General features: G+C 43.3%; 2 protein-coding genes across 2 annotated transcripts; both read right to left on the bottom strand.

Moving 5' to 3' along the window:
• Nucleotides 1–5466: 5466 nt before the first annotated feature.
• On the bottom strand, nucleotides 5467–9744 carry TCHHL1 (trichohyalin like 1). Its single transcript, XM_021089838.2, has 2 exons — nucleotides 9595–9744; nucleotides 5467–9091 (listed from the first exon to the last, which is right to left on the bottom strand). The coding sequence occupies exons 1-2, from the start codon at nucleotides 9730–9732 to the stop codon at nucleotides 6566–6568; spliced, it is 2664 nt and encodes an 887-aa protein (XP_020945497.1). The 5' UTR covers nucleotides 9733–9744; the 3' UTR covers nucleotides 5467–6565.
• Nucleotides 9745–19862: 10118 nt separating this feature from the next.
• TCHH (trichohyalin) lies at nucleotides 19863–26677 on the bottom strand. The gene is made up of 2 exons (XM_021089814.2): nucleotides 26540–26677; nucleotides 19863–25758 (listed from the first exon to the last, which is right to left on the bottom strand). The coding sequence occupies exons 1-2, from the start codon at nucleotides 26675–26677 to the stop codon at nucleotides 20908–20910; spliced, it is 4989 nt and encodes a 1662-aa protein (XP_020945473.1). The 3' UTR covers nucleotides 19863–20907.
• Between the last annotated feature and the right edge of the window lie 711 nt (nucleotides 26678–27388).

Raw genomic sequence — 27388 nt, 5'->3', positions numbered from 1 at the left:
AGCCTTGTATTAGTTTCAGGTATGCAATGTAATGATTTGATATCTCCATGTCACCACAGTAAATCCCATCAGCACATATAGTTATGATTTTTTTGTGTGTGTGATGAGAACTTTTAAGATTTAGTCTCTTAGCACCTTTAAAATATACAATACTACATTATTAACCATAGTCACTATGCTGCAGATAACAGGCTGCAATTCTTTCAGTGTTCTTGCTGAACACTGGCTGTAATTCTTGTTCAGTGTTCAGTATAGTAGTCCTTTATATGAATATAGTGAAAATTATTGGTTGATTCTCAGTTGATGAACTTTTGGGTTATCTTCTCTTTGGGGCTGTTACAAACAATGCTGTTGTGAATATTTCTGAACTTGCCTTTTGGTCCATTTCTCCTAGGTTATATACCGGGGTGGAATTACTTGGCCATAGGCTTTGCATATGCTCAGCTTTAGTCAGTACTGCCCTACAGTTCTCTCAAAAGATTACCATATTTATTTATGCTCCTGCACCAGTGTGAGAGTTCTAGTTGCTCTACTTTTTGCACACCCTTGATATTAACGCTTTTTAGTCTCAGATATTCGTATGTATGAGTGGTTCTCACTATGGTGTAACTTGCACTTCCCTGATATCTCATGAGGTTGAATACCTTTTTATTTTTTGATATCTTTTTTTCTGAAGTGCTTGTTTATGTCTTTCACCTTTTTTTTTTAAGAAAATATATGTCTTTTACTCATTGATTTAAGGGCATTCTTTGTATATTCTTCTTTAAAAAAAAGTCTTTACAGTAGCCCTGTGAGATATTACAATGACATCTTATAAAGGCAGATGCTGGGGTCAGAGAGGTTAAGTAACTTGCCCAAGGACACGTGGAGTATTAGAATATAAGAATTATTCCTTCTTGCCAGTGGTTTATTTTGGGGAAATTATACTCAGAGAACAATTAGTGAGTAATACTAGCCAGTAAGTATTAAATTATTAATCTGGGTGATGCAGGTTGGTGAATGATAATAGTAGTTAAAGGATCAGTGTGAGCTCCCTGGCAGAGGTAGGGTTTACTCTAGGGCTTTAAGGACAGGTATAATTGAGGAAGTAGAAGGAAAATAGAAGTACATTTCAGGGAAGGTGAACCACAAGAGTGGAGGCATGGAGATGGAGGTAATAATATGACTAACATCTTGCCTTTGAACAGTTCTTTGCAGGACTTTACAGTTCAGTTGTCTTATGCAGACTGTATCCTTCATAAGGGAGGCACCATGCCTGTTCCATTCACCAGGGCATGTTCAATGCCCATTGTAGTTCCTGGCACATAGTGACTGCTTAATAAATACGTTTAAATGAAACGAAATTCTTTTAATTCCAACAATGTACCTGTTGACATCGTAGAGTAAGATTTAAATGATCAAGGTGAAGGTTAAAAGACAATTAGATGACCAATCTGATGTACTTAGCAACATTTCCAAAGAAAATAGTGGTAAATTATAATTAGAGGGTTGGATTATAGAGAGTTTTTTTTTTTTTTATCAGCTTATGCTTTTTTTTTTCTTTTCTTTTTAGGGCCATACCTGCGGCATATGGAAGTTCCCTGGCTCGAGGTTGAATTGGAGCTGAAGCTGCCAGCCTACACCACAGCCACAGCAATGCCAGATACGAGCCACATCTGCAGATTACAACACAGCTTGCTTAACCCACTGAGCAAGACCAGGGATTGAACTCATATCCTCGCGGACACTATGCTGGATTCTTAACCCACTGAGCCACATCTGGAACTCCTACCGATTTATACTTGATGTGGCCTGTAAGAAAATGTAAGGTGTTACTGAGAGGTCCTAAACAGGGCGAGATGAGATGAAAATGATGTTTTGCAAAATTCATGAGTGATTAAACAGGGACGGATAGGAAGTAGGAGGGCTAGCTAGGAGACTGTTGCAATGATGTTGATATTTATTTACTTATTCAACAAACATTTATTGAAATCTTAGTACATATATGGTGCTAAGCTCCATGCTAATAAAGGATAGAAAGATGTGTAGCTTCTGACCTTGCCATCAAGTTGCTGATGGTCTTAGAGGAAAGCAAAGATAAGCACACAAATCATTGTAAATTTAAAAAAAAAAGAGACACAGGTAAAGACTATGTATATGGAATGACTGCTCAACGGGGACCTGCTATATGGCACAGGGAACTCTATCCAATAGTCTGTGACGGTCTATATGGGAAAAAAATCTGAAAAAGAATGGATGTGTGCATAACTGAATCACTTTGCTGTATAGCAGAAATTATCACAACATTGTAAATCAACTATACTTCAATAAAACTTTAAAAAGTGAAAAAGCAAACAAGTAAAGACTGTGGAGTTCAGAGGAGGACAACATCCCTTTTGCTGTGGGCATCAGGATGGGTTAAAGTGACACTCAACAGCAGCATTTCTTCCAGCCTCTGCCGTTCTGCTCCCTTGCCCCTCTCTATCACACTATCCAGCTTTATTACCTGGAATTATATTGTTTATTTATTGTTGTTCTTTTTTATTGTTTGTCTCTCCCCTCCCTCATTAGGATACAAAGTTCCAAGATAAGGAGTACATATTTGTTTTATCATTGCTGTACCTCTAATGCTTCACCCAATTTTTGGAACCAACATGGATTCCTAAATAAAAATTTTGGAATGAATGAATGAAGAAGCATTGAAGTTGGGTCTCCTAGGATGGGCAGGATTTAGACATTCAGTAAAAGGGAAGGAGAGACTTTATTTTTGGTGGAAGGTCCTTGAAGTCCTATAGGGATTGGAGAATGAAAGCTGGACCTGGAAAGCAGGTTTAAGGAAGACTCTATTGAGATGCTATAAGGGCTTAGATACGGAGGATAGAAGAGACAAGGCAAATGATGATTCCAAAGTTTTTGCCTTTGAAACCTCAGAGAATGGGATAGGGAGAAGGACAGAGTAAGGGGAATTGAGAAGAGAAGCCAGGTTATTAGGGAGTGGTTGGCAATCTCAGGAGTGATGTGAACATTTTCATAGACTGGGCTGGAGGAGGGCAATCATATGTGAACAAGGTGAACTGAGCCTCATCAGTGTACAAAGGACAGTAATAACTTGGGTCAAGAATAGGTTCTCCAAGGGAGAAAATCAAGAAAAATAAAAGTCTTTTTAAAGAACCCACAATTGGGAGATCCCATAGCGGCTCAGCAGAATCGAATCTGACTAGTATCCATGAAGATACAGGTTTGATCCCTGGCCTCCCTCAGTGGGTTAGGAATCCGGCATTACTGTGGCTGTGGTGTAGGCTGGCAGCTGCAGCTCCTATTCGACCCCTAGCCTGGGAACTTCTATAATGCCACAGGTGCAGCCCTAAAAAGCAACAAACAAACAGCTCACAATCATGAGAACTGGATGAGAAAAATCCACAGAGAGGAGGGAAAGACCAGTGAAATAGGTGTTTCAGGAGGGTCAGTCATCAGTGTCACCTGCCCAAATCACCGAGATGAGAGGTCTTTAGCCTTGTCAGGTAAAGGGCAATGTCATCCTCAAAGGAAGAATTTTTGTAGGATGGTGGAAAAAAAATCTCCCTGTGTTAAGAACAGAAAGGTTGTCAGAAAGAGGGAGAGAATAATTGCTAAAATGATTGATTGCTAAAATGTGAAGAGAATATTTTTAAACCATTATTACTGCTTTTTTGGATTCCTTTCAATTAGAAAAATAAAATACTCTTAGCATAAAAAATTTAAAAATTGGGAACTTTATAAAGAAGGGGAAAAAGTCAGTCTGTCACGAGGAGATGAATATTGTAGGTACTTAGGAGAATTTCCTCTCCATCTTGTGTGCGTGTGTGTGTAGAATGTATATATAATATGTATTAAAGTCATATATTTAATATGTATAAATATATATGTATATATTTTGTCTTTTTTGCCATTTCTAGGGCCGCTCCTGCGGCATATGGAGGTTCCCAGGCTAGGGGTCTAATCGGAGCTATAGCTGCCGGCCTACACCACAGCTCATGGCAATGCCGGATCCTTAACCCACTGAGCAAGGCCAGGGATCGAACCCACAACTTCACGGTTCCTAGTTGGATTCGTTAACCACTGAGCCACGACGGGAACTCCTATAAATATATTTTTATATAATATGTATTCATATATAGTTGATATCATGCTATAAGCATAGAATGTTGTCATGTTTCACATAAGGCGTTCTCCATAGTAGCAGTGATGCTGTGAACATCTTTGTGAGGAAACTTTTTGTCTATTTTAGATTATTTCTTGAGGCTAGAAATAATAGGATTAAATAATTAAAAGTTATTAATTGGTTGTTTTGTTTGTTTTTCTGATTGCAAATATATTATATTTTCATGATAAAAAATTTAGAAAATGAATACCTCAAGACAGAAGATAAGTGTAATTTGTAGTTGCTCTACTTAGAGATAACTACTGTAAAGATTTTGGTCTCTGTTTATTCATCTATTAATCTTTGATTGGAGTCATACTCTATCCACTATTTTATAATCATTGAAAGTTTAGTATCTTATGAATCCTTCCTCATTTAATTAAATAACATTTTACTGCATAATTTCTAATGGTTTTTGGCGTTTCATAGTATCTAGTAACCATAATTTAGTTAACCATTTCTGTAAAGATGGTGGATATTTAGGTAATTTCTATTTTTTTGTTATCTTTAACATGCTATGACATATTTCTGGATAAATCTTCATAAACCTCCCTATCTCCTGGTAATTCCTTATGTTTCTGAGAACTATTTAAAATGCTTTTAAGCATATTATTGAATTGTCTTCTGGAAAGATTGTAGTCATTTATACACCTATCAGTTGTGTTTCAGAGTTACTCTTTCTGTACACTCTCAGTTTCACTGTGTGGTTATTAAAAACGAACAAATAACTTACACTACTTTGATGAGCAAAAACCCCTATTTTTAATTTGCATTTCCTTGAAGTCTAGTGAGGATTTTATATACTTATTGGCCATCTGTGTGGCTTCTTCTGTTAATGACCTTTGTCATTTTCATGGTCCCCCATACATATTGCCAAGGTGCTTGCCCAAAAAGGCTGATTAATTTATGCTGTAGTATATATTTTTCTTTTTTGTGAATTGTTTCATGTCTCTTGCTCATTTAAGAGGATTTTTTTAGATAGGGATATTCATCCATGTTTGAAGTAGGATGAAAATTGCTGGAAATGTTGGAGGGAGAGGAAGTATAGGGGAATTCTAGATTCTTGTAGAGGTGCGTGTTGAAGTGGAAGAGAATTGAGCCTTGAAGGCAGAATGCAATGGAGATGGAGTATTTTGGCTGCAGGAAACATTATGTGATAATGATTTTATTCTTTTCCTAGGCCATTGCTAAGCTCTGTGATCATCGTCCTTTAATTAGTCACTTTAAAAAACACAAATTACTAAGATTGTTTTTGTTTCTAATCAGTAGATGGAGAATGAAAGAAAAAAATGAACGAACAAAAGGTATTGCTCAGTAATTGTTAATTTTAATACAATGCTCCCAGCAAACCATATAGATAAGCATTTTGTAGACTCAGTGGATGTCTGGTTACAAGAGCTTCTTATAGAATCACGCATACTTTATGTATTTTTTGTATTCTTTCTCTCCTCCGTAATTATTCTGATTGCTTATTTGAGCCAGAAACTATGATGGGGATGTGTTAAGTAGTGGGAATTAATGAAAATTTGTTGAATGAATAGATGAATGAATGAATCTAATGGCATAGATTTAGTTGCATCTAGAGAGGAGCAGAGTCATTCATCTACTTTAATTGGGTGCTAGAAAATCATAATTGTTTTAAGTTATGGTGATAACAGAGTATTTTGAGGGATAAAATTTTATGATAAGCTTGAAATCTGTGTAGGAAATGCCATGAAACACGATAATCCACATCTATGAATTTAAGATATTTTATGATTGTAAGATAGTATTGCAGAATCTTCTTTTTTTTTTTTAGGTCTGCACCCGCGGCATATGGAAGTTCCCAGGCTGGCAGTCGAATCAGAGCTGTAGCTCCACAGCCACCGCAATGCGGGATCCAAGCCTTGTCTGTGACCTACACTGCAGATTGCGGTAACCCTGGATCCTTTAACCCACTGAGTAAGGCCAGGGATAAAACCCATATCCTCATGGATACTAGTCAGATTCGTTTCTGCTGTGCCACATCCGGAACTCCCAGAGTTTTATACTTTCTATTGTCACTTTATAAAAAGCCAATGAATCAATTGAAGAATTTGTCATCTGTTAAAGATTTGGACAGGATTTTTCTAATTTTTAGTGACAAGTAAATTGTGATAAATGGTCTCATGAGAAAGTCCATTTTGGCACATGGAAGTAGCATCATATGGTAGGATGTTTGTTTTGACATTTCTTTGGTGGTGGCTCCTGCTGCTGAATACTTTATTATTTGCTCCTGTAGGAATTTAGGCAGGGAATTTAAAGGTTTATTAATCTTCATCTGAATGTGTGAGAGTAAGTGTTGAGGGTGATTGGGAAGGGAGAAGTCTGGGGCATGTTCAGATGTATGAAGTTCCTTGGAACTTCTCCTGGGATAATAACAATGATTCATTGCTTTGGGGTGCTTATTTCTCTTTGTGGTTCTAGTTCCTCTCTCTGAGGGTGACTCTGCTTATCTTCCAGGGCCTGGGGAGCTGCTGTTAGCTGTGCATCGGCAGGATCCTCATCAAGCAGAAGCTCCCTGGTGCACTGTTGCAGTGCTTGGCTGCCAGTGAAAAAGGCAGGACAATCTGAGATTTCATTGGTGAGGAATGCACTGATCTGGTCATTGCGGAGCTCTGGGCTTGATACACTGGTTGTCTGAGCTTGATCTCGATGCTTCTTTTGGGTTATGTCTATTTGCTGCAGTATCTTCTCTTGCAGGTACTTGTACAGTGCACTAGAATGAACTGCAACCCTCTCCACAGAATAGAGCTCTTGGTCCCTCTGCATCCTCTCTTTAAGCCCTGATTTAGGGACTGAAGAATCATGCACGTTCTTGGCTAGAAGAAGCTCTTGAGGGCATTCGTTCCCCTCCAGCACTGCAGGTTCCTTTGGGGAGACTGAACTATACTCATCCAGATTTTTAACTAGGGCCTCTGGTGCTCCGTCTTCCTCTTCTTTGGTACTTGAGCCCTGGACCTTTGGCTCTTTTCTGCTGTCTTTCTCTGAAGAAAGCTGCCTTACAGGAAGCTGGTCAGCAAAGCCTGCATTCAGGGCATCTGGGAACTCTGTCTCCAGGGTCTTTTCGTTGTTATCTGGGTGTCCGTCGGGCTCCACAGCTGGACCTGGGCCTTTGGTCCCTGAGCCCTGGCTCTTGTGCTCTTCTCCAACAGGCCACACCTGTTCCTGGGTGAGCTGCTCATCCTCTCTGACTGCCAGCACTACTGCCTCCTGAGATCTGTTTTTCTCACCTAGTGCTACCTGTTTCTGGGTGTCTGGGTTATTATTGTGACTTCCTTGCTCGGATGCTCCGGGTGGATCTTTTTGACTCTGGGAATCCCCTTGTACAGGCAGGTCACTTGTCTCTAAGCTGCTCTCACCACTCTCTGGAGTCAGGCTGCTGGGGGTTTCAGAAGACCCCTCACCATTCTGTGTGACTTTTGGCTCAGGATCCTCCCCTTGGTAGCAATCATTCTCCTTGACTGGCTTGTAATGAGTCTTGGCCACCCTCTTATTTTTTTCTCCAGACTGTTTCCCAAGTGGTGTCAACTCCTGTGTTCTTTCTCTTGCTCCTGGTATCCCTTCTGTTGCAGAGGCATTTTTGCTGCTCTCAAGTGCTTCTACTGTGCTTTCTTCAGCGTGTCTTGCCTCTTCTTCTGGGCTGATTGCTCCTTCAATTTCAGAATGTTTCTGATCTCCTCCTTCTGAGCTTAACTCTTGTGTCTTAGAATCTTCTTCAGCATTCTTTTCTTTTGATGATGATTCCTGGAGCTCCCAGTACTTCCCATCCTCTGTTTGGCCATTCAGCACTGGTGACTGAGTTCTTCTCTCACTTTCTTTCTGCCCTGCTGTTTGATGGACCTCAGGGCCTCTTAGCTCTTTCCTTTCAGCTCTAACAGTGGGTGTTTCTGAAACATTTCTGCTGTCACCTTGGAGTGGCATGTCCTTTTTTTCATATTCTTTTTCTTGTACTGGTGGTTCTTGGGTCTCGGATGTTCTACCATCATCCTCAGGTTCAGCTAAATTCTTTGTCTCAGGTAGCATCCTACTAGCATCCTCTTCTGGTTCTTGACTCTCAGCTGTTCCACTGTCATCCTCAGGATCAGTAGATTTCTGTGTCTGAAATGGTTTCTGGGCAGCAGCTTGTTCTGACAGGTCAACATAGTCTGAGTGGGGCTCATCTTTTCTTTGCAGTGGCAGTTCTTGTGTTTTAGAGTGGTCCTTACCACCCTTCTCTCCTGCGACTTCCTGATCTTTAGATGGCCTCTCTCTTGTTTCTTCCAGTGGATGATTTTGGGTTTCCAATTTCCCTTCCTGTTCTCTGAACTCTTCTCTTGTCTTAGTGTCACTTTGCTCCCTGACTGGCTTATCTCCCTCCCTGAGAATCTCTTTATCCTGCCCCTCCCGCTTTATGAGACTGCTGTTCTGTGCTGATCCTGTTGGCTTCTTTGTCTCAAGTTGGGCCCCACTGTTTCCTCTTGACAGTACATCTTGGGCCACTTCCTGGCTCTGTTCACCTCCTTCCAGGTGTTGGTCCTTAGGGTCACTGTGCTCAGATGCTTTTATTGGCAGTTTGTGAGTTGTAGTATCTCCCTGTGGGTCCACCCTATTATATTCAACTGCTCCCCCTTCTTTAGGGCCAAGCTGAGGTGATGATGCCATTACTGAAGGAATCACAACTTTTTTTTGAGTTGGTGAAAGTCCCTCTTTCTGCTGGCCAGTTACACTGGTTACTTGAAGATCCATATCATCTGGCTTCTCCCCTAGTGTAGACACTTGTCTTGGTTCTGAGTTTAGTGATGATTGTATGTCAAGATAACAGAAGTTCAACAGACTGAAGATTGCAAGAACAAATTCATCAAAACTGATGGTGTCATTGCTGTCGATATCCTGAAGATTCAAGTCTCTGTCTATAGCATGGATGACAGGAGGCTGCATGAAAACACAGTGAGAAATCAGACTATTTAAATATGGTCAAATGCCCTGAGTGTCTGCATGTCTTTCAAGAATCCTCTTTTTTTTTTTTTTTTGACCTTATTCCTCATGAATTGGTGAAATTTCCCCAATGGTAAGAATTTGTTGATTCTGGTTATCATTTTTGCATCAGAGAGCTAGCTGTGTTCATAACCCACTGAGCCACAATGGGACCTGGTGAGTTGTATTTTAGATGCATCCTGGCTCATGGCTCCTCTTGGAAGCCTACTTGGCTGAAGCAGTAGTCCCAGTAAGGAAAACCTCATTTTTTCCTAGAAGAGTGACTAACCAATTGCACAGAGTAGGGAGCTGAGACTGAACAAAAGTTGTTCAAAAGTCAGCGCGTGCTGAGACCTGATAACCAGATGTAAAACAAGGAGGGATCACTTGTGTCCATCTTGATTGGAGTCTGGAAAAAGGGCAAGTGGAGAAGAATTTCCACAGTTCTGCAAGCGCCTCACCTGAAGATTTTCCCCAAACTCGCCCTGGATAAGCTGTTTCAACTCTCTGCAGGTCAGAACTGCCTCATCACCATTCCCCCTGGCATACTTGTGGAAGGTCTCGATGACACAGAGCACATCTCTCAGGAGCCGAGGCATCTTTTCAGAGTCAGGAGGCTATGACAAAAAACAAACAAAGCACATTTCCTAGCTTGGGTTCTTCAGGGAGGAGATAACCAAGATTGGCCTTCCTTCTGTCTCCCCACCCCCACTCCTCTGGCATCATCTACTCTATTCTTTATCTTAAAATAGTCTATCTTAACTTCAGGGATGATTTACTTTTGTACTAGATAATGTGGTGAGATCAGATGTAGCACAGATAGCTATAGGAAGAGATACTTCTCCCCACCGTGCAGAAAATAGGAACACCTATGTGTTCAGAAGAAGCTTTATTGCTAAAGGAGAGTGGAAGAAACCCTCAAATGTAAGTATTAAAATGCACAAATGAAGCCAAGAGAGTGGGACTAATCCTTTCAGCATCATTTGAGAATGGTTTCCTTCCACCTTGGCCCAGTCTAGCTCCTTTGTATAGGAAAGTATAACTTTTAAGTTTGGAAAGCTTCCAAAGGAGAGAGAAGTAACACCAAGAAAATCAACCTCCAGGCCAAGAAGCATGTTTTTTTGTTTGTTTGTTTGTTTTTTGTTTTACCATGAAAACATGGTGCTGTAAAGTGAATGGCAAAAGAGTCTCAAGCCCTCAATTATTGCCCATTATTTAAGTGACTTTATATTTTCATTTTAATATAGGTCTGACTCCAGTGTCTTATTAAATAGTATTCATGCCTATGTAATACAGTTTCTATTTTTTTTAAAAAAGAAAATGATCAACAAAGTTCCCGAAGCAAGGAATGCATTTGGGTGGCTGGAGCTCCATGTCTAGTAGCATTAATAGGGGCCAATCTAGACTTAGAGTGTGTTTCTTCGGAAATCCTTATACAATCTCACACATAAGCAAAGCAGCAGCCGAGTTCCAAAGTGTGCTCAAGAAGATAGTCCATGAGACTTACCTTGTTCACGAGTGAGAGCAAGTGGAATGTGGGCAGCGGGCTGTGCGCTGACAGAAGGCACTGAAACCTTTTATTGGGTCTCTAATTGCACACTTAGGAAGGAGACACCCTCTGGTCTGATGCCCTGATTCATCACCGCCAAACCCAGTCTCCTCTCCTTCTCTGCTCTCGGCTTGTCTTATTTTATTTCCTTCTTTAGGCAGCTTCAGTTAAGTATTGGTTTCAGATTCATTCAAAGACGGGGAAGCGGTGTCTTGTTTCATTTGCTGACTTTTGCAGTTTATAGTTTTCAGGAATCTTTGGGGTGGTGTTGACTTTCTTTTTAATCTAAGGACACAATTACATTTCTGTTTGACAAATCATAGGGCTGGCAGGGACCTTAGAAGTCATCTGATTCCTCTCTCTGCCCACAGGATGGACTGTATTTGACCCAACCTGGACAGATGGGTATCAATCATGTGTTTAAAAATAGAGGCGCCATTTAGCCATGTGACAGAAGTGGAGATAACAGTTGATTGGAGTGTTTTAATGCTCTGTTCTTCTTACCCAAAGGCAAAATTAGGAAAAAAAAAAAAAAAGATTTCTGGCTGAGTGTGCAGAACTTTGCTTACCTAAGCTGTGCTATTTTTGAAATGTGATTTATATCTACTCTTTAAAGGCACTTTTGTAATTCAAGGAGCTTAGAAATGAGCTTTGGGAATTCCCGTCTTGGCTCCGTGGTTGATGAATCCAACTAGGAACCATGAGGTTGCAGGTTTGATCCCTGGCCTTGCTCAGTGGGTTAAGGATCCAGCATTGCTCTGAGCTGTGGTGTAGGTCACAGACATGGCTCAGATCCCGAGTTGCTGTGGCTGTGGTGTAGGCTGGCGGCTACAGCTGCAATTCAACCCCTAGCCTGGGAACCTCCATATGCCGCGAGTGAGGCCCTAAAAAAAAAAAAAAAAGACAGAAAGACAAAAAAAAGAAAAAGAAATGAGCATTTATATTACCATACCATGCTCTTTCTGTAAAGGGGAGAGGGAGACATTAAGCTGAGGAGAAGTAGGAAAGAGCCTAAGATGGTAAGCTGGCAAAGGATTTTAGAAATAGATCCATGTAAACCAATGTAAAAGACAAAGATCAAGATAATGGAGGGGTGGGAATGGGGATAATGATATGAGAAGACTGAGATTAAGGCAAGTATTGATATTGAGCAAAACTTTGTTCTGAACTTCCTGATAAACAAGGCAAGTATAAGGGAGCTGAATGATGGGGTGAAAAATCCGTGTTGATGTTTTCTGCCTATAAACAATATTTCTGAGCATTCCCCTAAAAGGAGAAGACTTCTACTGAGAATTGGGATTGGCATGGGAAGGTCATCTTCATTCTGTTTTTAAAATGTTTTTTTTTAGGTCTGTACCCACAGTATATGGAGATTCCCAGGCTAGGGGTCAAATTAGAGCTATAGCTGCCAGCCTACACCACAGCCACAGCCATGCAGGATCTGAGCCACGTCTTCAACCTATACCACAGCTCATGCCAACGCCAGATTCCTGATCCACTGAGTGAGGCCAGGGATTGCACCCGCATCCTCATGGATACTAGTCAGATTCGTTTCCGTTGCACCACGACTGGAATTCCTGGTCATCTTAATTCTGATCAGTCAACATGCCCTGAGTACCAACTATTTCTCAGACACTATGCCATGGACTGGAGTGTTTTTTTTTTTTTTTTGAGGTGGGGGGCACATCTGTGGAATTATGGAGGTTCCCAAGCTAGGGTTCGAATCAGAGCTGTAGCTGCTGGCCTACACCACAGCCACAGCAACACCGGATCCAAGCCATGACTTTGACCTACACTGCAGCTCATGGCAATGGCGGATCCTTAACCCACTGAGTGAGGCCAGGGATTGAACCTGTGTCCTCATGGATACTAGTCCAATTTGTTTCTGCTGAGCCATGATGGGAACTCTGACACTGGAGTGTTTTAAGTAGAGTAAGTAATATATCTCCCTGACCAGGGTTCAGGAGCCAGTCTCATGAGAAATGGTTCAAGGAAACTAATTATGTTCAAGTCTGGATTGAAAAGGCTTAGGGGAGGAAGAATTGCTGTTTTCAAATATTTGAAGGGTTTTAATGGGAATGAGGAATGGAGTAGGAGAGGATAAAAGGAACTAATATTCATTGAATACTAATGACATGTCAGGAGCTTACATGCCTGTCTTACATAATCCTCATCTTCCTTTTAGGTAGTTATTATCCTCTTTTAACAGATAAGGAAGTTAAAGCTGTTAGTTATCAGTAACTTGTGTATGGTCATGAACCTAGTAAATGGCAAATGGCAAAGCCTGAGTCAGAATTGAAACTCTTCTAGACTAAAAGTCTTTGAGCCTATACTGTCTCCATTATCTTGAGTTCCTTATTTTATGTTATGCTAGAGAATAGAACTAGAGTCAATGGTTGAAACTTTCTACCAAGCAGATTTTAGTTCTTAAGAACTTCTTAAGGAGTAGAGTTGTCTTGCCGGAGGCCAGCTCCGGCGGCCAGGGAGTATACATCCCAATCAGAGATGCACAGCGTAGGCGAATGTACATACGGAGACAGCCTCTTTGTCCCTTCTTTCAGGGCGCTAGACTGCTCAAATTTTATTGGCATAAGTGGTTGATTATATAGACAGTTTTTTACTACAGATTACATCATAGTGTTAAAAGTACATTGGTTAACTCTTAGGCTTTGTTTTTTGATCACATGGTACAGTAGCAATACATCACATGTTTTTAAAATCTTTAACTTAACTAGGACAAATTCAAGGACAAACAGGTGTAGCATATCATGTGGGAAAGAGGAGACCCAGCACAAACCATCTCATGGCCGGCCATTCCCACAACCTGAAGAGGCCACAAACATAACAATTTTTGTCTTCAGACTAGTGTCTATCTTCAAAGTGTCCTTGGCAGGGAAACAGTATGAGAAAATACAAATCAACTTAGCTAGCTACTGTTAAAAGTTTCTAAAGTCAAGGACAAAACTCACAGCTGGGTTTCTTTTGATCAAGAATAATATATGTCTAACTTCTATAAACCTCATTAAAATCCTAACTCTAAAGTTTACTGTGACTAGTTAGTAGATAAACACTATATATTAATTAAGTTGGATATGAATAGGGAAAAGTCCTTCAGGATGAAATTTTTATTATATTATTGTTATAACTTTGTTAAATCACAAATCACCACAGGAAAATAAGAATGGAAAATAAGAATAGTAAGCAAATAATCAGGAAAGACTGAGGAAAACTGAATAACAAATAAAACAACAGGAAAGACTAGGTTACCCGAGAAACAATCCATGTTCTCCAGTGCAAACATGGAAATTGTTTTCCCAGGAAAGCCCCAATTCTTTCCCATCAACATCAAAATGAGAGCTGTGTAACCTGAGGCCTGCCCTCGGCTTGTACCGTGTAGGCAGGCTTTTTTCCTGACCAGAATCCCACCTTCGGCAGGTACCGTTCAGGCAGGCTTTTATCCTGTCCAGAGGCCCACCTTCGGCATGTACCGTTCAGGTGAGCTCCCTTCCTTGGTTAGGAACTTGCCTTCAGGTTTTTCTGCCATCAGGCAAGGTCTTTTTTTTGAGTCCTTGCATTTTCTTGGCTCCCCGCATTGTCTGACAATGGTATAGACTGCCTCTGAAGTAATGAGATTCCTGTCACTAGAACTATTTAAATAGAGGCAGAATAATGATCTTTTGGTTATTAGCTTATAGGAGGTGAGGCTGGAGTGGCTTACCGTGAAGGACACAGAACTCTTCCAACTCTAAATGAGTATGGTTTTAGGTTATTGTTTCTATTTAGAAAGTCAGGGTTGGATCTTGCATTGTCTCTGAACAATGTAAGGGCTGGCTCTCTAATCCTTTTACAGGCATACCTATTTTTGCAGTGTTTACTCAAGACTGTTAATAATACTCTAGGTGGATAGTGACTCCAAGGATGGCAGAAGAGCTTTGCTGGGTAGAGTATTCTTAGTTATAGGTTTTTTTCCTTTTCAACATTTTAACTATGTCATGCCACTCCTTTCTGGTGCAGTTGCTGCTGAAAAATCAGCTGATAGCCTTATGGGAATTCTCTTATATGGATCTTGTTACTTTTCCATTGCTGCCTTTTTTTTTTTTTTTTTTTTTTTGGTCTTTTTGCCTTTTCTAGGGCAGCTTCCACGGCATATGGAGGTTCCCAGGCTAGGGGTCGAATCGCAGCTGTAGCCACCGGCCTACGCCAGAGCCACAGCTACACGGGATCCGAGCCGCGTCTGCAACCTACACCACAACTCACGGCAACGCCAGATTCTTAACCCCCTGAGCAAGGCCAGGGATCGAACCCGCAACCTCATGGTTCCTAGTCAGATTCGTTAACTACTGTGCCACGATGGAAACTCCACTGCCTTTACTAATCTCTTTATCTTTAGTTTTTCCCATTTTAATAACAGTGTGTTTTGGTGTGGTTCTCTCTGGGTTGATCCTATTTGGGACTCTCTGTTGCTTCCTGAACCTGAATGTCTATTTCCTTTCTAAGGTTAGGAGTGTTTTCAGCTATTATCAAAGAATTTGTCTGCCCCTTTTTCTCTTTTTCTTCCTTCTAGGATACCTATATGTGAATGTTAGTATGCTTGATATTGTCCCTGAGGTCCCTTAAAGTGTTCTCATTTATTTTTATTCTTTTTTCTGTTCAGCTTCAGTAATTTCCAGTACTTTGCCTTCCAGTTCACAGATCCTATTCCTCTGTTATCATTTAATCTACTGTCAATTCCTTCTAGTGTACTTTTTAAAAATTTCAGTTATTGGATTCATCTCTGTTTGGTTCTTCTTTATATTTTCTATTTTCTAACTCTTTGTTAAAAACTTTTGACTTCTCACTGTGTTTATCCAGTCTTCTATCAAGCTCTTCGAACACCTTTATGATCATTACCTTGAAATCTTTATCTCCACTTAATTCTTGAAGTTTTATCTTATTTCTTCATTGGTAACATATTCTTTTGTTGCTTCACTTTGCCTAATTTGCTGGGTTTTTTTTTTCTTTTTACTGCGGCACCTGCAGCATATGGAAGTTCCAGGGCTAGGGGTTGAATCAGAGCTGCAACTGCAGGTCTCTGCCACAGCCACAGCAACACTGGATCCAAGCTGCATCTGTGACCTGCACAGCAGCTTGTGGCAACACCAGATCCTTAATCCACTGATGGATACTATGTCAGGTTCTCAACCCACTGAGCCACAACAGGAACTCCCCTAATTTGCTGTTTTTAACTTCTGTGTATTTGGTAGGTCAGTTACATTTTTTGATGTTGGAGAAGTGGCCTTTTGTGGGAGTCATCCTATGAATCCCAGCATCGAATTCCCCACTGGTTACCAGAGCTATATGCCCCTATGTGGTCTGTACAGGTCCTTTTGTTGTGGCAGGCTACCTACTGTGGGTGGTCTTGTAGGTGTGGGTGGCCTGTAGTCTGGTTGGTTACCAGGCCCTGCTTTGTGAGGAGGCTGCCAGAAGATTGTTGGAGGGGTTGTGTCATGAGGCAACTGGCTATGGAGCCCCCTGGTTGGCAGAGCCAGATTCTGGAGTGGGTGGTTGTGGGGCCAGGGTTCCCAGATCTAGTGTCAGTCTGCCGGTAAGTGGGGCTGGTTCCTGAGTGGCTGGTGTAAGGTTGGGGTGTTCCAAAGCTAGTGCTGGCTTATTAGTGAGTGAGCCTAGAGGGGCCCCAGTACTGGTGCCCACAAGCTGTGAATGGGGCTGGGCCCCAGAAAGAGATCATATGTTAGGGATATTAGAAAAGATTTAGTTAACAGGTGGGAATAAACCTGGGTTTTTTAAACAGAGTAGAAATTATCTAGGTAGACGGAAAGGAAAGAGACATTCCAAATGGATAAAATTATGCTAATAAGTCTTTGAAGTAAAGGCAGTAATAGGATTCCTAGTAACAACAGATAGACTAATCTGGTTCTAACACATGTTTGGCTGCAGGAGCCAGAGTATAAAAGGTGGATTGTCTCTAGAATGTGGAGAGCCTTAAATTCCAAACTGAAGACCTTTGACTTTATCTTGCAGAAAATGCCAATTTTTTAAAAAAGGGGAGTGATGACAAATAGAAATAAGACTTTAAAAGGTTTTTGTAGAAGTTCCCTGGTGGTGTAGCAGGTTAAGGACCCATCATTGTCACTGCTGTGGCTCAGTGTTTCTGCTGTGGTACAGGTTCGATCCCTAGCCGGGGAAATTCTTCATGCTGTGGGTGCAGCCCAAAAAAAAGTTTTTGTAATTTGAGTGCTTGCAACAAATGTCTTGAGGGTTTAAAAAGTGATAGCCTACTCAGAAATCTGCCTTTTGAGTTAGTTCCAGATTATTGCATGTGACTGTCAGTTCTTCCCTAACAAGGGAAACATGTGCTTATTACCTGTTACATAGATCATAATCTGCAACAGATTATAGTCCCAGTACATTTGCTGAACAAATTCATAATTACCAAGACTGAATGAAAATACTAGTAATGTGTAATTAGTACAGAATATGGAACAGAGATGGGTTTGTATTTAACTAATGGTCACTGACTTTTAGTTTGAGTGGAACCAAGTTCCAGGACCTTGTTTTTTCAGAAAAGAATGGGATTAAGTAGATTCATATGTGACTTTCATAAATCACGTGGGCAATAATTTTTGGTAGTATTAGGGTCACATAAAATTGGGTAGGTTTAGAGTCTTCTCCCTCATTGAATAAATCTGGGATGATAAGGACGTGCTCCGGAGAAATCCAGGAGACAAATGAGAGAAGTTCAGGTTTGACTAGTTAGAAAGAAAGATCATTGAAGCTGGAACTAGGTCTGATGATCACCTTCATGGCTGATTCTTTTCCTTGATTTCTGTTAGCTAAAGGTAGAAGTTTGGGGTGAGGGATTATTTGAGTTACTTTGAGATTTTCAGCTCAACAAGCCAAATGTAAGTAAGTTTTTTAGTCCTGGAAGTAAACTTGATGATAGTTATTCTAGTGTCATAGTTTGAAATATGAAACAGTGGAGGCCCAGAAAGCTTTAAGTGGCTTGCAAGAGGACACACAGATAGCAAAGTGAAGAAACAAGCCAGAATGACTACTTCACCACTATATTCTTATTGCTTTGGATGCCTGGCATATTGGAGATACTCAACAAATATTTGATAAATAAATGAATTAACCATAGGTTTTTGATTCCTTGTAGCAATCATTCCACTGCACCATAGAAACTATGGGAGAGTCAATTAAAAAACAAATGTCTTTGAGCAACCAGGACCTGCTTGTGCCTGTACAATGTCAAAGGATAAAAATCATCACAATGCAGATAGATTTCCACAGAAATACAACCTCACCTTCGGTGGTAATATTAGTTTTCTAGGGCTGTTATAAAAAAGTGCCAAAGACTGGGTGAATTAACCAACAGAAGTTTCCTTTCTCAAAGATATGAAGGCTAGAAGTCAAAAGTCAAGGTATTGTTAAGGTTGATTTCTTCTGAGAGCCATGAGGGAAGGATACGTTCCAGGCCTCCATTCTTGACTTATAGATGGCCATCTTCTTCTCTTCTTTTCACATCATCTTCCCTCTATCCTGTCTATGTCCATATTTCTTCTTGTAAGGACACCATTCATATTAATTAGGTCCCACCTAATGACCTCATTTTAATTTGATTACCCATTTAAGTACTATATCTCTAAAAAATGGTTATATTCTAAGACATTGAAGGTTAGGACTTCAACATATGAACCTTTAGTGGGGCCATAATTCATAACACACTGATACCAGCTTTTCCATCATTGGGCATATTAAACCCTCAACCCCATTCCACAGCAGCAGCTAAGGTGATGTTAATAGAGCTTCCAGTTTATAATCAAGCAGCCAGTTGCCCAAAAGCTTCAAGATTCTGCCCCTGAACGTACATTATCAAGGAGGAACAGGAGAGTTGGCCTGCCAGCATGTTCTACTGCCAGCATGCTAAAAGAAGAGTCAAAGGGCATGGGATGGCTGACTTTAAAAAAAAAACAAAAAAACTCCATGTTATTATAACTATGATGAAAAAATACTTTCTTCTTTGTAAATTGGCTCACTCTTCACCTTGTAAAGTGCTACAAGAAAAATCAAAGGTTTTATTTTTATCTTAACTATTATTGTTGAATTGTAGCTTAAATGCTGAGTGTATATTTCAGGAGTATCCTGGGGCTGGCATTTATTAGGAGGCTCTGGTATGAGTGCCCATTGAGAGGATCCTGGGGAAAGCCAGTGACACTTTCCAGGGTTTCTTCGAAGATTCTTAGTAAATAAAAGCATATACTTACCTTAAGAGAAAAGTACATTTGCAGTCAGAAATCATTTGAAAGAGACAAGGTACCAAGGTAATATCAGGAGTTTCCCAGGTTTTGTCTTTGGTGGGCATCTACTATTTGTGTTAAAGGAAGAGAGAGAGGGAAAGAGAGAGAGAACACGTGTATGCGCACATGAGGCTTGTGTTCCTTGAAGAAAATGCCATCTTACTCTATCAGAATGATACTCAGAAGGTATACGCTTAGCTTTCTTGTCTCTATCATAGACCAAAATGTTGCATATTTGTAACTTAGGAAATCTTCTCAACCATGACTCTCACAGTCAGAAATGATGCTACTCTGGATCAGGATCTTGTTGCCAAGGTGTGAATGCTAAATATAGATTCTAGAAGGTAGCACAGAGATGTTTGGATCATTAGACGATAATTGATTATTATTATAAGAATAGCCTGATTATTATTAAGCTTCTAAATCACCTCATGGATTATGTTGCTTATATTGGCAGGTCATCTAAATCTCTATAATGCTGAGCTGAATTTCAGGTCATTTTCTCTTACTGGATCATTAGACCTCAGAGTCCAAGAAGCTGCTGTATTCTCAAAACGAATTATTAAACACCAGGAGCACCATAATTTCTCATTAGCAGTGAGTAACTGCAAGAAAGGGCAAAGAAAGCTGTAGGGTGAAGACTAAAAACACTTGGAAAGAGAATCCTAACTTGGGGATGGAAATAGAATAGGGTTTGCCCCAACAGGGAAAATGGTTGGAGAAAATAGTTGCTTCCTCCCCTCTTTTTCATATTTAGATATAGATAATAGTAACCAAAGACCCTTAAGTGACTAGAAACTTCTGAGAGTTCCCAGACCATTAGATCCTAAGTTATGATTTGATGCAGTTAAAACAGACAAAAATAATTGTTTGCCAAACATTTATTATTAATTTTTTACACAGTCCAATTAGTTCAACCAGTATGTCTCAAAGGTAGTATCAGTAGGCTTCAAAGGATTGTGGGCTGATGGGTCTTGCCAAAGGGCCTCTATGAACTTGTCTATCCACAAAATTTCCTCTTTCCCTTCCCCAAAAGCTCTGTAATCTCTTGTTGGCCTTAGAGCAACACAGATATTTATAGGATCCTGAGTGACCCCTCTTAGCTAAAATTAACAAAGGCAGTAATATTCTCAAGCTCATCAAAGACTGGGGGAAAGGAACTGAGCACTACAGACTACAGCAGACACTTTTTTTTTTTTTTTTTAATTTGAGCTCTGGAGTTGTTTGAGAAACACCTTGCTTTTGCTTCATGAGATTTTAAATGTTTATGGTGTTAAGTGTAAAATAAATCTAATTCGAAGTCTTCAAGCTAAACCTTATTCTTAACAGATATTTCTTCCAGTTATGGACTGATTTCACAGGGAATTTTTCTGGAGAAACCAGTCCACCTGCACTATTTAAGGGTTGTAAAAATTCAGTCTTCTCACAGAATCTGTGCTAATTATGCTACAAAAAGTGAGAGGCTACTTGGAGGTAACTATTTAAGATAATTTAGGCCCCAAAAGAAATACCAACTTAAACATTAAAAATATCTGAACTCTCCAAGATGCATCAAAAATTTTTTTTAAATAGACTCAATTCTTTTAACTCTCAAAGCAACACAATATTTTTGTTATTTTTGACAGCAATAAATGAACGTGTTCCCCAAACAAAACTCCTTAAATTAAATGGCTTACATATTTTTGAAAATGCACACCACATCCACACCAAAGAGCAAAAACATCCTGCTGTAAAGAACTACTTAAGGAAGACTAAAAGGCAGAAGTACAAAGCACATGACTGTAGTTTAAGATTTTGGAAAAAAGAGATTGTCTAACATCAGAGAGTTTCCCCACAACCAGAAACATTTGAGTCATCTGATACTCCGTGTTTCTAATTTTCCTTTGTTCAAAGCTTTGGTAGGTGTCAGGATTAGGCAGCATCTCTTAAGGGCGGTATTGAGATCTCTGCTCTTGGATGTACTCGTAGAGCGGGCTGGAGCGCACTGGAGCACTGGCAAACTGACCCTTGCCAGGTTCCAGAACCTGTCGACGCCCCTTGTCTTCCTCCCAGACCTGGTCGCGGCTCTGCTGCAGGTCGCGCTCTTGACGACGCCTCTGCTCCTCTCTCTCCAGGAGTCTCTGCTCTTCTTGACGCAATCCTTTTTCCTGACGACGCCTCTTCTCCCCAGCAAACTGCTCCTCTGCGCTATACTGCTGATCTCGCTCCAGCCGGCGCTTCAGTTCTTCCCGTTCCTCACGCTGCAGCAGCTTTTCTTGTTGGCTAAACTTCCTGTCCTGCTCCTGGACGCGGCGCTTTTTTTCCTCTCCTTCCTGCTGGAGGCTCTGCTCTTCCTCTAGGAACTTCCTGTCTCTCTGCCTTTGACCTCTCTGTTCCTCTTCTTGCTCTGCGCGCCTCAGTTGTTCCTCCCAGGAGAAGGCACTCTGTTCCTGGTGACGCACCTGTTCTTCCCTTTCCTGACGGAGCTGTTCCTCTTCGCGGAACCTTCTGTCGCCCTCCTGGCGGCCAAGCCGCTGTTCTTCCCTTTCCTGACGGAGCTGTTCCTCTTCGCGGAACCTTCTGTCGCGCTCCTGGCGGCCAAGTCGTTGTTCTTCATCCCTTTCCTGACGGAGCTGTTCCTCTTCGCGGAACCTTCTGTCGCGCTCCTGGCGGCGCAACTGCTCTTCATCTCTTTCCTGACGGAGCTGTTCCCCTTCGCGGGACCTTCTGTCGCGCTCCTGGCGGCCAAGCCGCTGTTCTTCATCCCTTTCCTGACGGAGCTGTTCCCCTTCGCGGGACCTTCTGTCGCGCTCCTGGCGGCCAAGTCGCTGTTCTTCCCTTTCCTGACGGAGCTGTTCCTCTTCGCGGAACTTTCTGTCGCGCTCCTGGCGGCGCAGCAGCTGTTCATCCCTTACTTGGCGGATCTGTGCCTCCTCCTGGAACTTTCTGTCGCGCTCCTGGCGGCCAAGTCGCTGTTCTTCCCTTTCCTGACGGAGCTGTTCCTCTTCGCGGAACCTTCTGTCGCGCTCCTGGCGGCCAAGTCGCTGTTCTTCCCTTTCCTGACGGAGCTGTTCCTCTTCGAGGACCTTTCTGTCGCCCTCCTGGCGGCGCAGCAGCTGTTCATCCCTTACTTGGCGGATCTGTGCCTCCTCCTGGAACTTTCTGTCGCGCTCCTGGCGGCCAAGCCGCTGTTCATCCCTTTCCTGACGGAGCTGTTCCTCTTCGCGGAACTTTCTGTCGCGCTCCTGGCGGCCAAGTCGTTGTTCTTCATCCCTTTCCTGACGGAGCTGTTCCTCTTCGCGGAACTTTCTGTCGCGCTCCTGGCGGCCAAGCCGCTGTTCTTCATCCCTTTCCTGACGGAGCTGTTCCTCTTCGCGGGACCTTCTGTCGCGCTCCTGGCGGCCAAGCCGCTGTTCTTCATCCCTTTCCTGACCGAGCTGTTCCTCTTCGCGGAACTTTCTGTCGCGCTCCTGGCGGCCAAGTCGTTGTTCTTCATCCCTTTCCTGACGGAGCTGTTCCTCTTCGCGGAACTTTCTGTCGCGCTCCTGGCGGCCAAGTCGCTGTTCTTCCCTTTCCTGACGGAGCTGTTCCTCTTCGCGGAACTTTCTATCGCGCTCCTGGCGTCGCAGCAGCTGTTCATCCCTTACTTGGCGGATCTGTTCCTCCTCCTGAAACTTTCTGAAGCGCTCCTGGCGGCCAAGTCGCTGTTCATCCCTTTCCTGACGGAGCTGTTCCTCTTCGCGGAACCTTCTGTCGCGCTCCTGGCGGCCAAGTCGCTGTTCTTCCCTTTCCTGACGGAGCTGTTCCTCTTCGCGGAACTTTCTGTCAGGCTCCTGGCGGCGCAGCAGCTGTTCATCCCTTACTTGGCGGATCTGTTCCTCCTCCTGAAACTTTCTGTCGCGCTCCTGGCGGCCAAGTCGCTGTTCATCCCTTTCCTGACGGAGCTGTTCCTCTTCGCGGAACCTTCTGTCGCGCTCCTGGCGGCCAAGTCGCTGTTCATCCCTTTCCTGACGGAGCTGTTCCTCTTCGCGGAACCTTCTGTCGCGCTCCTGGCGGCGCAACTGCTCTTCATCCCTTTCCTGACGGAGCTGTTCCTCTTCGCGGAACTTTCTGTCGCGCTCCTGGCGGCCAAGTCGCTGTTCTTCCCTTTCCTGACGGAGCTGTTCCTCTTCGCGGAACTTTCTGTCGCGCTCCTGGCGGCCAAGTCGTTGTTCTTCATCCCTTTCCTGACGGAGCTGTTCCTCTTCGCGGAACTTTCTGTCGCGCTCCTGGCGGCCAAGTCGCTGTTCATCCCTTTCCTGACGGAGCTGTTCCTCTTCGCGGAACCTTCTGTCGCGCTCCTGGCGGCCAAGTCGCTGTTCATCCCTTTCCTGACGGAGCTGTTCCTCTTCGCGGAACTTTCTGTCGCGCTCCTGGCGGCCAAGTCGCTGTTCTTCCCTTTCCTGACGGAGCTGTTCCTCTTCGCGGAACCTTCTGTCGCGCTCCTGGCGGCCAAGTCGCTGTTCATCCCTTTCCTGACGGAGCTGTTCCTCCTCATACTTGCCGTCGAGCTCCTGGCGTCGCAGCAGCTGTTCATCCCTTACTTGGCGGATCTGTGCCTCCTCCTGGAACTTTCTGTCGCGCTCCTGGCGGCCAAGTCGCTGTTCTTCCCTTTCCTGACGGAGCTGTTCCTCTTCGCGGAACTTTCTGTCGCGCTCCTGGCGGCGCAGCAGCTGTTCTTCCCTTTCCTGACGGAGCTGTTCCTCTTCGCGGAACTTTCTGTCGCGCTCCTGGCGGCCAAGTCGCTGTTCTTCATCCCTTTCCTGACGGAGCTGTTCCTCTTCGCGGAACCTTCTGTCGCGCTCCTGGCGGCCAAGTCGCTGTTCTTCCCTTTCCTGACGGAGCTGTTCCTCTTCGCGGAACTTTCTGTCGCGCTCCTGGCGGCCAAGTCGCTGTTCTTCATCCCTTTCCTGACGGAGCTGTTCCTCTTCGCGGAACTTTCTGTCGCGCTCCTGGCGGCCAAGTCGCTGTTCTTCCCTTTCCTGACGGAGCTGTTCCTCTTCGCGGAACTTTCTGTCGCGCTCCTGGCGGCCAAGTCGCTGTTCTTCATCCCTTTCCTGACGGAGCTGTTCCTCTTCGCGGAACCTTCTGTCGCGCTCCTGGCGGCCAAGTCGCTGTTCATCCCTTTCCTGACGGAGCTGTTCCTCTTCGCGGAACTTTCTGTCGCGCTCCTGGCGGCCAAGTCGCTGTTCTTCCCTTTCCTGACGGAGCTGTTCCTCTTCGCGGAACTTTCTGTCGCGCTCCTGGCGGCCAAGCCGCTGTTCTTCATCCCTTTCCTGACGGAGCTGTTCCTCCTCATACTTGCCGTCGAGCTCCTGGCGTCGCAGCAGCTGTTCATCCCTTACTTGGCGGATCTGTGCCTCCTCCTGGAACTTTCTGTCGCGCTCCTGGCGGCCAAGTCGCTGTTCTTCCCTTTCCTGACGGAGCTGTTCCTCTTCGCGGAACCTTCTGTCGCGCTCCTGGCGGCCAAGCCGCTGTTCTTCATCCCTTTCCTGACGGAGCTGTTCCCCTTCGCGGGACCTTCTGTCGCGCTCCTGGCGGCCAAGCCGCTGTTCTTCATCCCTTTCCTGACGGAGCTGTTCCTCTTCGCGGAACCTTCTGTCAGGCTCCTGGTGCCGCTCTGCCCTCAGTTGCCTGTTTCTCTGCTCCTGCAAAGGGGGCTGCTTGGCCGATAGCTTCTGGTGGCGCCTCTTGCTCTCTTCCTCCGCCTGCCACTGCCATTTGAAGTCTCGGCGCTGCTCTTCCTCCTCCTGCAGGAGCTCCTGCTCCTTCTGGCTCAGCCGCTGCTCACGATCCTGGCGCCACCTCCTCTCTTCCTCTTGTTCCTGGTAGTGCCTCTGTTGCTCTTGCCTGCGGGGCCTGGAGTAGACTTTGCTCTGACGGGCGTCGGCTGCGCTTTCTAGCTGCCATCTCTGGGTGCGGCTCTCGCTCCGCTCATCGGCCTCTTCGTGCTCCGGCGTTTCCTGCTGCTCGCGCCTCAGCTCCTGCTTCTGCCTCTCCTGCAGCCGCTCCACGCACCTCTCCTGCTGCTCGCATCGCAGCCCCTCCCCGCTCCTCTCCTGGTACTCGCGCCGCAGCTCCCTCAGTTCTTGAAGCTCACGCCGCTCCTGCTGCTCTCGCCTTTCCTGCTCTGAACGCAGCTCCTCGCGCCCGCTCCTCTGCCGCTGCAGCTGCTGCTCTTCCTCCAAGCGCTCTCTCTTCAGCCCTTGGCTCCCCCGCCTTTGCAACTGCTCTTCTTCCTGACTATCTCGCTGCTCTCGTCTTTGCCACTGTTGCTGGTCCTCCTGTTGGCGCTGTAGCTCCCGCTGCTCTTGCCTCTCTTGCCTTTGCTCTTGGTCAAGAAACTTCTCGGGCTCCCGACTCTTGCGCCTATGCTGCCGCTCTTCCTCCTCACCACGCTCTTCTCGTTCTCGTCTTTGCAGCCTCTGCTCACGTCTCTCTTGGTTCTCTTTCTGCTCCTCTTCCTCAGCGAACTCCTCCTCCAGTTCCTGCCTCTTCAGCCTACGCTCTTCTTCCAATTGTCTGTCCCGGGGCTCGAATCTCCGTTGCTCTTCCCTCCTGCGATCCTGTAACCGGATACCCTTTCCCTCACACTTGGCTCCGTTTTCGTTTAGCCCAGAGGCCTGGCTGAGAGCGTAATAACAAGCTTGAGCCACCTTGAAAACGAATAGGAGGAACTCATTGAAATCGACAAACCCGTTACAGTCGCGATCCAGAAGTTCCAGGATCAGATCTACTGATTCAGGGTCGTGTGGTCTCTATGAAAAAGAACGAAAACAAAACTTTTATAATTTGCTATTTACAGGTAGTAAACTTCACACACACACACACAAATGTTTATGATATACTGGTACTCAAAAGGCGTTAAGAGCTATTAGAAAAATTCGTCGTGTGTATGGAATCTTGTCCTTATGTAAAGTGTGAACGTATAAGTTTAAGGAACACTTTGGTTGGAAAGTTTTGCATCTTGTAATTTAATGCTGAGAAAAAGAACACAAGTTATTCCTAGATGGATGGATAAGAATGAACTCATCCTCTGAGAGAGAAATTCAGTGGAAATTTATGAAGATTTGCAGCAGCAATTTCTGTCTGAAATAGCCAGTACCCCGATTTTATTTTTATCCCACTTTTCAAAACAGAACAAAACATTTGTGGAAACATCATTTTACTAGAGAAGAGGGTGATTTTAATTATTGAAATTTAGAAGTAAATTTAAGTGCCTTAGTTTGATTTGATATCTTTGGTGATAACTTCCCTTGAACAGTTCATTTACATTGACATTGCCATCAAGTACATGAAATGTTAACAACTTCTTTAGTACTCAGACTGCAATGCCAATTAAGTACCTTCAGACTCTGAAATGCATGGAAGATGTGGTATAGAGGTATCATGGCATAAAATGAATATGAAGTCACCATTTCTTGCTCTGGTCTCTCCTGAGAAGAAATTTCATAGCTTTATTTCTTAATTAAAGTTTACAGTTGACTTACAGGTAACTTTAAATCAATAGAGAAATTTCCTTTTCTTGTTATTTCTTACCCGAAGGACATCTCCAAATTCCCTCTCAAGGAGGTTCTTCAGGTCTTTCTTGCTTAGTGCTGCCCCATCACAATCATGTGAGGCATATTGATTGAAAGTTTTTGTGATATCAAAGATGCTTCTCAGAAGTGGAGACATTTTTTTTTTCTTCCTTTAAGCTCAAGTAAACCTGGAACAATAAAATAGGGTCCAGAATTAAAACTCTGTTTCTGATCTTGGGGAGGCTTTATCCACACTGTTTCAGACAGATCCCTAAATAATTTGACTTTACAAAAGTGATTATTTTCAACCTAGCTTTCAAAGCATTTTATCTTTGGTCGCTAGAAGTCCCATGCACTATCCATTGTGCCACAGAGTCACCTCAAAGCATTTTATCTTTGAATATAGTACTTAGAAAAGGGAAGGGAGATCCTGAAAAATTTTAAGCCAGGGAATTAACTTCAGATTATCCTGTAATCAGCTTCTGGTTGCCTACCCAATCTGGATTATCCATATCCTTTCCTTCTCTCTTTTCCTGCTCCCTAGAATTTTTCACATCAGACAATGAAGAGTGCAGAAATTTAAATTTGACATGTTGCTACCCCTAAGAAGTTTCCTCTAAAGTTCAACAAAAAGAGGATAGGTGAAAGCCAAAAGGTGAGGGAAGACTTGAGCTTATCTTTGAGTGGATAGAAGCCAAGTATACCTACTTTTGGCAGCAAAACATTTGGTAGTAATTGGAACAATAAAAAAGGAATGTGGATTATTTCCTAACATTATAGTCCTTTAGAGATCCAAGAGTATAGTTTATAAGTCACTGGCTCTTAAGCACTATTTCTTCCTAGTCAAAGGTGGCATTTTAATATTCAG

Source organism: Sus scrofa, chromosome 4, assembly GCF_054392235.1.
Source record: "Sus scrofa isolate SSC_HxYL_T2T_F1_AM1 chromosome 4, Sscrofa_HxYL_maternal_Yorkshire_Landrace_v2.0, whole genome shotgun sequence".
Classification (NCBI taxonomy): domain Eukaryota; kingdom Metazoa; phylum Chordata; class Mammalia; order Artiodactyla; family Suidae; genus Sus; species Sus scrofa.
This window is presented reverse-complemented; position numbering and strand designations above follow the sequence as displayed.